Source organism: Patagioenas fasciata, chromosome 3, assembly GCF_037038585.1.
Source record: "Patagioenas fasciata isolate bPatFas1 chromosome 3, bPatFas1.hap1, whole genome shotgun sequence".
NCBI lineage: Eukaryota > Metazoa > Chordata > Aves > Columbiformes > Columbidae > Patagioenas > Patagioenas fasciata.
Genome location: NC_092522.1, coordinates 86,710,725 through 86,724,053, shown reverse-complemented (window position 1 = coordinate 86,724,053; position 13,329 = coordinate 86,710,725). Strand labels below are relative to the sequence as shown.

The following is a 13,329-nucleotide window of genomic DNA, read 5'->3' as shown; positions in this document are numbered from 1 at the left end:
AACTTTATTATTATCTCATAAATACACATCTTGCTTTCATCACTGGAATAGAAGAGCCAGTGAGGTTTCTTTCCCATGTATTATTTCTGAGAGTAAAATGCAAGTTTATTTTACAGGACACAAATTGATTCATTGAATAAATCTGCATGTGTAGAAATAAGTGTAAAGGCAGTTTAATTAGTTTATTAGCCATTTTCTAACACTTACTGCACACTAAATTTCATCCACATGAAATCAGCATTATGTAACTTCTGCTATAAATTAACACTCCAGCTGATACTTCAGCTATTTTCTTATGTGGATGAATGAAGACAGTCTTCCACTAGTATAACAAAACAAATTAAAATAGTAATCTGAATTAAATCAGAAATGTATTTAGAGTAAAACCACAGAAATTCTGGTGTATGTTTTCACCATGTTTTTCACGTTTGCTTCTGGATGCTAAGTTTTGCACCTTGAAGGCTCACTTTCTGAAAAAGGCTGAGAAAGTGAAGATGCAACTGACTTCAAATGGATTCCTAATACAGCCCTCAGCTCTTGAGAACCAAGCCTTTCGTACTCACATCAGGTATCAAAGAATATTGTTCAGATCTTAAGTCATATCTGTGGTTCTCATCAAAACACCTCCCAATTTTGCATGATTTTAGAATGGGTATTCCACAACTGGACACAATCCCCCAAGACATAAAAACTACGAAGTCTTCTACATGGAGGTACTAACAGTACCATGTTCTGCAGTAGTTTACATAAATCCACTTCACCATGTAGTGCAATGGAAGTAATTGGTTACCGCATCTCATTAATTTTCAAAAAGTTAACTACAATATAGGGGAGCAAAACCCAGTTGTCAGGCTGTATTTCTCATTCTCTTGTCTCTGAACTCCTCTGCACTATAATTGCAAAGAAAACACGTAGTTCTCAGCACACTTCTCAGGCAGTTAATGAAATTATTCAACTGTTTCAAAAATGTCTAAGGTAGGTGAACATGCCATAAATTGCAGCTCCTTAGTTGCTGGCACCTTAAGTAGGTTTTCTAAAATAAATATTTAGAAAGCTTACCTGTTCACCTTAAAAGAAAACATTACCCTAAATCTCCTCAGAATTTACTGCTGTTGCTCACATAGATTCTTCAAAATAAACTCCAGTGTATGACACAGTGTTTCAGCTGAGTGTTAAACAACAGTTTTCAAATAATTTACGCTCTTAGACTGTTCAAAAGTAACTTGCAACTACACAAATATGGCAATGATTTTCAACCTGGCAACATCAGCCAGTGACTGGGCAGGGCCACATCATGCGTGACCAGACATGCATCCTTTGGCTGTGCAATCCAAGGCACATACGCATCCTATGAGGAAGATGTTGGCAGTTTGGTCAGGTATGGGACTGTTATCAAGTTACGTGATGGAGGAAGGGCTGGGGGATTTTCAGCAAAGAGTGGCAGGGAGCAGGTCGCCAGAACAATTCAAAACCAAAGTCTGTTCATTGCTTCGATATGATGTGTTTCTTCTCTGTGAAGAAGAAACAGCAGTATTTAGGCTAGATTTAAATAGGAGATTTTAAAATAGGGCTCTTGGGCTTTTTATTGTTACCTTGATTTCAGCTATATTAAATTTTCAGATAAATACTATAGTTTTATTTATTCACTTTCTAATGATTTGTCTATCTAATACCTGGAAACTTAAGAGGGGGCATTATGAAAGTCAATAATTTGCATGGTAAAGGAGGGAACATTGACCCAAGTTTTGCGTTGTTGTACCTGTGGTAGTTCCAAAGATGCTCACACTGTGCCACATCAATTTTGATTTGACTCCAACTCATTCATAGTAATTATGTCTATATTTTACTTGAATCCAAGCACTTTAAATAATGAAAATGCAGCTTGAAGTTGGAGACATGTTCGACTGGTAGGAAGTAACATTACAGTACAGTTAGATTATAGTCATGGGCAACACAGCTAAAAAGCAAAAAAAAGTATACTCTTGATATTATCCAATAGAGCTGAGCCAAACCTAAATGAAAGCCCACTTATAGATCTCACATTTATTAGCAAGGACTCAGGGCCTGCAAGTATTCCAGAACTTCAATATCTATCTATTAATAAACCAGTGGCAGAGTGGGACTGCTATCTGCTGACAAGACAGCCTTGATAATACAACAGCAAAGCTATGATTATATAAGCACTCATTTGAGTTTCCATTGCAGATCTGTTGATACTCTATTTTGAAACCAAGCATATTAAAATTTGACCATCTTGTGTCTTTCCAGCCATTTAGAAATTCTTGAAAACTCTCGAGCCTGAAGTGAGAGCACAGGAAATCCTCAGTAAGGATATATGTAATGTTATGACTGCAAAGTTGACTATTTGTGCTGGAACTGCATCATGAGTAAGAGGTCAACATCCACAGTTGAGAAAAGCAAGGTCTAAGTACAGTTGCTAATTCACCTCTCTTATTGTAAAGTAGATCTTATTTCTTTCTCTATGCAGTGACGTTCAGACTGTGCTCAGCACTATGGTTTCCTCATTGCCTATAAGAATTCCTAGTAGGACAGGTACACAGAACGTAACCCCAAATGCTACACCAGCTGTCATCAGATTTTCTCACTAAGAGAACACTTTCAACAGAGCTCCCTTGTTTCTATCACATGAGTTTTGTCATCTCCAACAGAGATATTACTTTGAGGATAATGCAACAATCATACTAAATAGAGCACAAGTTACTGCTTAGGTATAATCTCTACATACATTTTTGTGCATATAGTTCTGTCTCCGCAGGTGTTAGGCAAGTACATAGAGCACAGACACTCTCTGAATGCTAAGCCTTAGAATGATGAATTCTAGTTACACGAATCACACGCTATGCAGCTCCATATTTCCTACATGCAAAAGGGCAATATAATCCTTGCTAACAGCCTTCCCAAGGGTGTTGTGAAGATTAAAGATTAGTATAGCATTTTATTAATTTGAAGTGCTATATGTAACATATTAGAAGTGTTACTCACTTCTGTGAGCCATCACAAGGCACCTTTTTCATGATGGATACATTCCTATCAACTTTGATTTTCTTCTTTGGGTGAGAAAAGCCATTTCTCCCAAAGCACGTCCATTAGTAGGTGTTGCAAAGATGTCCACATATCATCAAATGCAAAAATACTTGCAGTTCCCAAATGTCATAAAATTGTCTCACTTCAGTTAAATGCATAAAGAGAAGAGGAACTATTTGACTTACAGTGTCAAAAATCATGATGCTTGCCATATTCATAGAAAGGGGAAAATACAGTCTTTTGGAAGATATCGTCTTGTGAGAATTTCCAGTGTCTGCTATGGTAAAAGCCAAAGTTACCACAACACTATCTGAATACAGCAGAAAGTGCCCTGGTGTTCTATGGAAATATTGCAGATTTTATGTTCTGTGAACTCTCCTATGGCCACATGAGCCCAGCATAATAATGATTATGAACAAGTCAGTATCTATCAAACCTGTTAAAATGTGAAACACTGGCTGTCATATCTGTAAAAGCTACTACACAAATTAAATTAACTTCCATGTGAACTTTTTAAGAGAAAGAAGGTATTACTGGAAAATGTTAAGCTATGAATGAAAACACAAAGATTGTTGCAGGAGTCTCTAGCTGGCCTCATTAAATTCCGTACGGACCTGCGTGAAGCAACTTCATTCCTGTAGAGACCTTAGCAAGGGAGGAAGGAAAAAAAATATATCCAACAGAAGCAATATTTCTGTCTGATTCTGAGAGTTAAACAACATTGTGTTATCCACATACTACTGAGCCTCTTAGTAAAGCATACAAACTATCCTAGATCACACCTATCCTACTTTCACAGGAAATCCAGACAGATGAAAAGTACATACGAAATTCTGTACTTTATGCATCTCATTTTAGCCTCAAAGAATTTAAGCCAATAATTTTACTATTAAACTTCTACAGAAAAAGTAGAAATACTGACTTCCAGCTATGCTATATGATACCTAAATGTCACTTCCTAGATAACACAAGTCACAAATGAAATGTTACAGACCCATGAGAGCAACATCACTAGCCTGTGTTAAGAAAAAATAATAATAACAGATATGTACATCCTTACAGTTGACAGAGCTGGAAATTTAGCATACAATTAACACTGGTATGATGATTATATACACAATGGTTCAGTTAGGTGGCAGAAGGAGAACAGGGCATACAGAAATACAGATCTGAAAGAAACATCAGAATTAACACTTCACTCTTGGGACAAAATTTGGCAACTGTATTTGCCACTCATAATAAAGTGGGTGGCAAAATGGGTGGCAAAACTTGAAGTCCTGAATAAGTCTATACCGCTCCACAGTGGAGCGCTTAGTGCCAGGTTTGGTGTAAGCGAGCTGGCACCTCCGCTCCCAGCCACACCGCCTTTGTTCTCCAGTGCCAACCGCTGCAGCATCCAGAGAAGAAGGGAACCCTCGGGTAGGTACGGGGGGACCCGGCAGCCCCAGGCACCCGGGAAGCCTCCAGGCCCCCTCCGCCAGCGGGGATGGCGCCGGAGAGAGCAACCCCGGGGGCCGTCGGGGGCAGCGCCGCGGCAGGCGCCGCGGGGGGGGCCAGGCTGGCCCCTCCGGCTCGCCAGCAGGCCGCGCACGGGGGGGTGCTGGGGGAGGCCGCCCGGCGGCGGGGCCCTCACTCACCTCTTCCACCTCGATCTCTTTGTAGTCGATTTCTTCGAAGTTGAGGACCGGGGGGGTTTCAATCATTTCAGCGGAGGCGGCAGCGGACATCCCTCCTCTTTCACCTGGGGGAGTAGAGGCCAGGGCAGGCCGGTAGCGGAGGGCTCGGCCCCGGGCAGCCGAGGGCCTGGGCCGCGGCCGGGGCTACGCGGGGCGAGGCGGCGGCTCCCGCCCTCCGCGCGGGCGCAGGTCGGGGAGGGCCTGGCCGAGGCGCCGCCTGGGCCTCCGCGCGGGGCGAGGCCGCATCCGCGGCGGCCGCGGGCCTCAGTGGCGACGGGCGGAGGCCCCGCCGGCGGCAGCGCCGCCGTTCCGCATCCCGCGCCTGCCCGCACCCCCGCGGAGCGCCGCGCTGACTGCCCTAGGCCGCGGCTTCTGCGGAGACTGGGAACCTCCTCGGCCGCGGCTCCCCCGTGGAAGGAAGGGGGCACCCCCGGGGCCTAAACTGGCCACCTCTGGCAGCACCAGCGGGGCAGGGGGCCGCGGCGAGGGTGGGGGAGCCGCTCAGAGCCGCGCCGCGGCCGCTGCCGCTGACATCAGAGCCGCTTCCTGCTGCCCCGGCCGGGCAGGCGGAGGAGGGAGCGCCGACGGAGGGGGCGGGAAGGGGAAACGCGCCGGCAGCAGCTCCACCTCAGGCGGCCGCGGCGGGGCCACGGCCCCTGCCACGCCACGCCCACCGCCGCCCCGCCCCGCCGCCCGCCTCCGCCAGGGAGCGCAGCCGCGGCCTCGGCTGGCAGGAGCGGGCTGGGCGGTGGTGGCCGCTGGGGAAGCGGGACAGTGGGGGCAGCGCTGGCTGCTCCTGGTGGGGGAAGGACGTCGCTTTCTTGGCGGCAAGTCTCTGCCGGAGCCGGAGGGGCAGAGGCAGGGGGGCCTCCCGGTCTTGCATACAGCTGCCCGGTCCCGCATACCCCAGGGCCTCGACTGTTCCCCGGGGCCGCACGCTGTCTCTGCAGGAGGCCGGCGGGACAGAGGGCCCCGGCCGGGCTGACGCAGCCGCCTGCCGCGCGTTACCGCCGTGCGAGTGCGGACAGCGCGCCTCGAGTGCTGAATGTACCTTTTCCTTATATATGTGTGTATATATATATATGTATGTATTTCCTAAGAGGAAGAGGTGTCTGTGCGGGGGACCATGCCTCTGGGGACTCCTTCACTCTGACGCAGAAGTGCAGCTTTGCGTGGCTTGTGCTGTTTAGCGGCTTTTTCTCAAGTGGAAGCATGTGTGTAGGAGGGTAGCTGGGGAGCGGAGAGTAATTAAGTGAACGATGTAAACACATAGCAATAAAGGGATAGGACTCTGGAATGAACGTAGACCTTAACTGCTCCCTCTCCAGTCCCCAGCTCATGGGAATCTCATGCCACTCTTCCAGCAGCTAGTGGCTGCTTCCACTTGTGGCTGAAACAACACATCAGTGTTTTGGTGGTAAATCTCCCTGGCAGAGTCTTCAGGGTGACCCGTGGTGTGAAATCCATGCTGGGTTGAGTGGGTGTAGCTGCTGTGTTTCACTGAGACAGCTGTGCTTCATTTCGATATGTTTAGCCTTGGTGCTATATATAAAAAGTTATGTTATTGTACAATACTATTAATAGTATGTAATTTTAGTAGATCTAGTAAGCTTTCCTCGATCTTCTTCTGCTAAAATGCTAATGAATTGCTGTGCTTCACAGTGAATTCTCTTAAATAAGAGAGCTGGTTTACAGAGCTAGGCTGCAAAAGCTGTTTAAGCAATTAACTAGGAAAGCAAAGATCAGGGATGAAGGTGGGCAGTGACCTGCTTTCACGATGGGTCAGCTGTTGTTAGAAAAACTGAAGTGAGAGCACCTATGCAACAGCTACTGCACCATGTGACAGACTGTCATTTGGGTTGTTTACTCCGCTCTTGCCTTTCTCAAGACAGTCAGATTTAGTAATTTGTCCAGGGTTTTCAGATTTGTAGCAATCCAGAAATCCCAGACAAGCAGTCATGGTGACTGTACTGGTTGACTGTGTTGCATGTGAGATAAAACAAGCCTCCAGAACAGGTTGGGTCAGTGTGACTACATAATTCAAGTGATTTCTGTGTTTGTGGGGAGCAGACTCATATCCTGAATGTGTTGAGCTGATGTTGCTTTTGATTTTCTGATATTATTTGGTCTAGAAAGATATAAGGAGGCCTCTGTTAGGCATGGGAAGGTTCCAGGTACTGCAAAATCTGGCTAATATCTGCTTTATCCAGCAATGGGATTTTTCAGAGCCTTACGTTTCTCAGGGTTATATATATGTTTTGGTGTTCATATTGACCCTGGTGGTCTCCAGATACATAGTTGCTGGATGATTCGTTCTAGCACCCACTTGTTCTTAGAGGTGTATTTGAGTTTTGTTTTCATCAAAGCCACTGTTAGTGCACATCTTGATCATACTGTGACATGGAGTCAGAAAGTTTGTACCTGGACCTGACAACTCCTTAAAGGAAAGTGTATCACACTTGTATAAACAGCTACCACTGTCTCAACTGCTGAGTGTGCCATATGTTGGTTTTTGGAAGATGAAGAATATGTATTTCTGAGTTATTGAGAAACTGCAGATCATATCAAAACCAGACTCCTCAGGTAAATTCATAGTGCTAGATAAATTACTAAAGTTCTCTGAAGTCTTTCAAGCCTGGGATTCAAGGCAGTCAACACATAAAGTCAAATGAAGCTGAGAAGCAGGAGTGAACGAACGAAAAAGATGTTTCAAAATCTGTTACTGCTGGTGCTGATACCTAGTTGCAATTTAAAGTGTGGTGTCAGGCAGAATTCTGAACTTTAAACTTTTTAATTTTTGAGGACACAATGTTATACATTGCGAAAGGTGAACTAGTCAGTGCTTTTTGGAAAGATGGCCAGATGGGTGGTGGTACTTTAGGTGGCAGCTGGTGATCTTTAGTAGAAGTAACTGAATATTTGTCTTTTTGTTATGTTTCGCAGACCTATCTTGAGGATATCTACCAGGCAAGTGGTAGTTGCAGGTTTTTTTTATTTTAGTGGTGAGATTTTTCTTTTACCTTTATTTTATTTTATTTTTTTTTTTTATGAGAATTAAGAGTGCAGAAGAGAACATTCCAATTATAGTTGCTTGTAAGGTTCATTTCCTTTCAGAAATTGATGTAGAAATATGTATTTCAAAAATAATGAGCTCTCTCTTTATGAAGACAGAGTCATCATCATTATCAAAATGTCACTGTTGTGAAGATCAGGTGGAGTTTTAAGGATGTGGTAATTTTGATGTTACTTCTTCTTGTTTTCTGACTGACACAGTCTTAATTAGCTGTGTTGGGGACTAGGTATAACTTGTACAACCCCAAAACAGAATATTTGTGTATTTATTCAAGAAACATATTTGAAGGGTGAAGGAAAAGAAAAGCTGCATTCACCACTGGCTGTGTTTATCTTGGAGAAAAGCTGCTCTTGTGTTTAAAAGAAAAACCTAGAACCTGGGGAGCCCACACTTTGGATCTCAATCACCTGTCTCTAGCATGAAAAAGAGGTTATGCTGCTGGAAAGGTGACCATGTAGAGATTGTTGGAAGTCTCAGGATACCGTGGTCAGAGCGTGCACAAAAGCTTAAACCTGAGATAACTGCTGTGGAGCTGTTTGTAGCTCCTGTTATAGAGCAGGTTCAGATTGACTTTATTTTTTTCTTGTTGACTATTGTTTTGTAAATATGAAGTTATGTCCTTTCAGTTCATAGGAACCTTGTGTGTTTAAAGATCTTGACACCAGCTGTAGAACTGATTGTGAGTCACCAGCCTCATCTTACCTATGTCAGAAAGTGTCTGGATGCACAGTATTCATAGGAAACCTGAAGGAATTCAAAGGAGAGGAATTGGCCTGGATGACTGACAGGAGCTGGTGGATGAACTGTCTTGTGCTTTTCCTTGCAAGTGTGAGGCTAGAGCAGGTCCCTGGTGATCAGTAGTATTGGACACACCATGAAATGCATTCAGATCCCAACTGGGAGGAACCACAGAGAAGCCCACATCTTATTCCCGCACAGGTACAAGGAAAAGATCTCCTGAGGACAAACCACCATGATTATACTGAAAGAATTTTGCTGCTCAGCATGGCAGAGTTGTTGCCTAACCCACTCTTCTCATGTAGCTCCTTGGGTTCTAGTGTGAAGGTTTCCCAAGAGCAGGTTGCAACATTTTGTGTGTCAGATTTCACTATGAATCTCAATGATTTCACCAATTCTGTCTTGCATTAGTGGTTTGGAAACTCTTGCAAAGCAGCACAAGGATGTCTTCTGTCAAGTGCACTGAGATAGCAACCCCAATGTGCTTCACGTTTTGTTATTACTTTTTCCCTTTCTGGGAAGTCTTCCCCACATCATGTAAAGTTTTCTAAAAAGCTATGAATTCCTTCAGTTGTGGTGTCCCTTATCATTTGTAGTAATATGCATATATTAAAAAGAAAAAGCCTTGCAAAATAAATACGTGAGCTGCTTTTCTAAATATCAAACACAACTGTATGCAGGGAACTGTATTAACTTTGCTAAAAGGAAAAAGAAGTTCTCTTGTGTGAATGTTGCAGGAACTCACATGGTCACTATTGCTTCTGAACCTTATTTTGCCTCCTAATCTGAGACACATTAGATCTCTCAAAGTTTTCCACCAAGAGAGCTTCGAAAAAGGTGTAGTGCAGCCACTGTCCAGTAAGGGCAAAGTAAAGGTGAGAGATTATCTAGATGCAGTTGTGAAACCAAACTGATGCGTTTCCCCTGTTGCAGCTATCAGCAGCTGGGGTTGGCTGACCAAGTGGCTAGCGGGAAAAAAGATACTAAAAAATTTAGCACATGGAGGAAAAGGAGAGACAGGTGGCAATGGAATGGCTAATCTGTGACTGGGGGGTCCGAAAGACATGGTACATAAAATTTCTGATAGAAGATGTGTTACAGAAAGGCAGAAATGTTACCAGGTAACTATAAAAGTGTCAAAGGTATTTTAGAAAGGTGCAAAAAGGGATCCAGGCATTTAAGTATGTGTTGGTCTGCTCTCAGTAGGCTTTAAGATAAAATGTGAAGGAGAAAATAATAAAGAACATGGAGGTAAAAGGAATGAAATGTCACATCTTTTTAATCAAAGGTAGATTATCTCAGATTAACAAAAGATCATTTTTTATAAATTCTGTGATATTTTTAGGCAAAGGGAATGGATAGAACTATCTTGATTGTATTTGATATATTGCCTTGTGGGAAATTAGTAATTAAGCTGGACATGATAAGAATCATTAAAAGAACTGAAAAGTGTGTAAGGAGGGTAGGGGAGTAGTCAGAAGACAATGAGGACTATCAAAAAGGAAGCATTGGAATGAAGTTACTAATAGATTTTTTTTTTTTTTTAATAAGATTCAATTTTGAGAGCAACATGGTTAATAATTTCTCTAATGATGTTGATAAGAGAACTAGGAGACTGACAGGCATTCTGGTGACACAAGTTTAGACAGCATAGTTAATGGAGAGGAGGATAAGAATATTGAACGTGAAAAATTAGATGACTCCAAGGACAAGAGAAATGAAGTGACTAATATTAAAAATATTAGAGTGCAAGTTCATGAATTAATTTGAGAAGTCATAATACCTTGTTGTCCTACAGTAGATTTACTGTGAAGAGATGAAGAATTCACCTTGCATGTTTTAACTGGTTTTAGGAGGATTATGCATCTTGTAGATAATGTGTCTAGAAAAAAGTGCAAGCTTATATATTCTGTATGATATATCCAGTAAAGCTATACAAGGTTATGCAGACCTCATCTGAACAACTATAGTGTTGGCTATCTGCTTTCCAAGAAAAAACTGAGTTGAGACCTAACTAGTTGCAGAGAAAAGCTACAAAGATGGTGGAGATAAGAGGGGGCTTACCACAGAAGGGAAAATAAAACAACTTGGCATGTTTAATCCTGCAAAACAGAGAAGATATATGTTGCCTCATTTTAAAGAGACTGGAAAGATAAAGGTATTGGGGAAGTAAACAGTACTGATGGAAAAGTGATGTTCATGCCAAAGTAAACTTATTTTGGCAGAAGAATCCTGTTATGGATGCAGATCGGTAGTGTGAAAAAGGTTTCTTGCTGTCAGGGCAAAAGTCACTTCACTGTGTGGTGCCTGATGAGTGGAATAACTTATGTGTCATAACTATGTGTGAGAGCAGAGTACTGTATTAATTGCCTAAGAAGGTCTCTTCCAATCATACTGGCCAAACAAGTGCTATTAAAAGTGTAAATAATATAATGAATTCTTATCATGGTCTTTCTTTAGCTGAGTATACATGGAAATGAACTGGTAGGTTCTTAAGATGAAGTAGAAATTATAGAAGTTTGTAAGGCCTTGTTCTGAAGTATGACATGAAGTTTGGAGGGATGGTGAACTTTTATTTATTGGAGAAGGAATATCAGTCTCTTTTTCATCTTTTAAAGCTTCGTACTAATGAATCAGAGCAAGTGGAAGGAATTCTTGCAGGTATGATTTTTAAGCAATATTAGAAAAGGGAGATGATGGTCTTGTGTGTTTTACACAAGACACACAAGGCGGTGGAGTACCACAAAGCACTGGAGCACTGCACTGGAGGTAGGAGGGGAGGCTGCTCATCACATAATAAGGTTAAAGATTAATGTAGCCTCAGTGCATGGACACTGAGGCTTCTGTGGGTAAGGAATTTGTCTTCAAAATTTTTCCATTCTAGAAGATTTCGTCTTCTCTTTAAATGAGAAACAGGAATAGATGCTCTGTGTACTTACTTTCTGGTTTCATACTAGCTAGAACTGACAGAAACAAGGAACATGTAGAGCTGTAAGTCAAATGGAGGACCTGCCCTATGGGGAAAGTCTGAAGCAGATAGGTCTTTTCTCCCTGGAGAAGTGAGTGCTCAGGAGAGGACCTCATCACAGTATTCCAGTACTTAAAGGGTAGCTACAAAGAATATGGAGTCCCTCTCTTCATAAAGAGCCACATGTACAAGGCAATGGGTACAAGTTTTACCAGGAGAGGTTTCATATTGATACAAGAAAGAATTTTTTTACAGTGAAAACAATAATTGACTGGCACAACCTCCCCAGGGGCATGGTAGAGTCCCCATCACTGGAGGTTTTCAAGACTTGACTGAACAGAGTGCTAGATAATCTCATTTAGCTTCCCTTTCCCACACAAGGTTGGACCAGGTGACCTTTTGAGGTCCCTTCCAACCTGAGCTGTTCTATATTTCTAGGAAATATGCTAGCAGACTAGAAACATTTGGGCAGAAGACAGCCTGATTCCTGTGCAGTTTGCAAGAGCTGATGGCATCAGTGCCAAACACAGGCCTGCAGCTCCAGTCTGGTTCTGTGTGCAGGGGTTCCTTCTGCGTGGCTCTGTTTTCTGGGCGTTTGTGGATGCGTGTTTGGCAAACAGCCTATGTATGCACATGGAGGACCCAAACATGCTACCAAATAGTCATATTTTTACCTGCAATTTGATTCACATGTTATATAACCAGTATGCTGAAAGTCAATGTTTTGTAATGTACAATAAAAATCACAAAGATCTAGCTCTGTTTAAGGAGATACTTTTTAATGTGCTTTACCATATGTCACTAGGATGGTACATCTTTCTAGAAGTGAAAAGGTGCGTTTTTCTATTCTTGAAAAATAATCAGTTAAAACCATCTGTAATTAAGATAACATGTTCTCACCAGTGGAAGAATAAAGGAAATACCACAGAAGGAACTAAGCAGTTTGTGTTGTTGTATCACTTGTTTGGTAATGAAATATGGATGTTGTCTTCTGATTTACTGGTAGCATGAGACACATAATGCTCCCAATTAAATGAGAACAAAAGTCAAAGTAAGACTGAAAGTGGCAAATCATCAGAAATTTTCCCGTTCTTTCTAGAAACTTCCAGATAGGTGGAACTTAACCACTGTCAGTAACTGAGTGGTTCCTCAGGCAATTACTGTAACCATTCCTTCAACAGTCAGATCAATGTAATACAAGTGCTGAGCCAATTAGCTTGCTAAGGCCTATTTTTTTTTTGGCATAACCTAAACAAGTTCTAGTATCTAAGCATATAATTCTTCAGTGAGCACAAATATATCTATCTCTTGGTATCAGATCAGTAGGTTAGATGTTAATAACACTTGAGAGAATTTCTTCTCAGTGAAGGTCAAGCTGCTGAATGTAAGATCATTATTCTTTTTTATGCCTAGTACTTCATGAATGTACTCCCTACAACAATGCTCAATTTCTTTAAAATCCGAGATAATTTTAACCTACAGATGCCACCTTCTAGTGGAGAATCCAGTTCCAAAGATACTGAGTGTTTTACATGGGAGGTGCTCACAGTCATTCCCCTTGATGTTCTTCCACCCCATGGGATCCACTGTTTACTGGAGCAAGGGAAGGAACCTAAAGAACTCATTTTTATAATATTAGATAAGAAGGACTCGTAACAGTGATCCTTGCTTCTCTTCTGTCTCCTGTTGTTCAATCCAGCAGAGAATTTGGTTTGATTTTCTTGCAAAAACCGAAAGTCAGAACATTAAAGAGAAGCAATTAAAAAGCAGAAAATAACACAGCATGCAAATGTTTCAGATCAGTGGCTAATTTGTCAAGTTTTGAAGCT

At 42.3% G+C, this 13,329-nt stretch overlaps 1 protein-coding gene across 7 annotated transcripts in view; it reads right to left on the bottom strand.

The window, feature by feature from the left end:
• MAP3K7 (mitogen-activated protein kinase kinase kinase 7) overlaps positions 1 to 5,345 on the bottom strand; it is a 51,260-nt gene extending 45,915 nt beyond the window's left edge. For 3 of the 7 annotated variants that reach the window (XM_071806748.1, XM_071806749.1, XM_071806750.1), the window contains exon 1: positions 4,683 to 5,345. In XM_071806748.1, coding sequence (XP_071662849.1) covers positions 4,683 to 4,772 — 90 coding nt within the window. In that variant the 5' untranslated portion in view covers positions 4,773 to 5,345. The remainder of the gene's footprint in view (positions 1 to 4,682) is intronic. The other 4 variants (XM_065833430.2, XM_065833431.2, XM_071806751.1 and 1 more) reach the window with 3 other exon arrangements.
• Between the last annotated feature and the right edge of the window lie 7,984 nt (positions 5,346 to 13,329).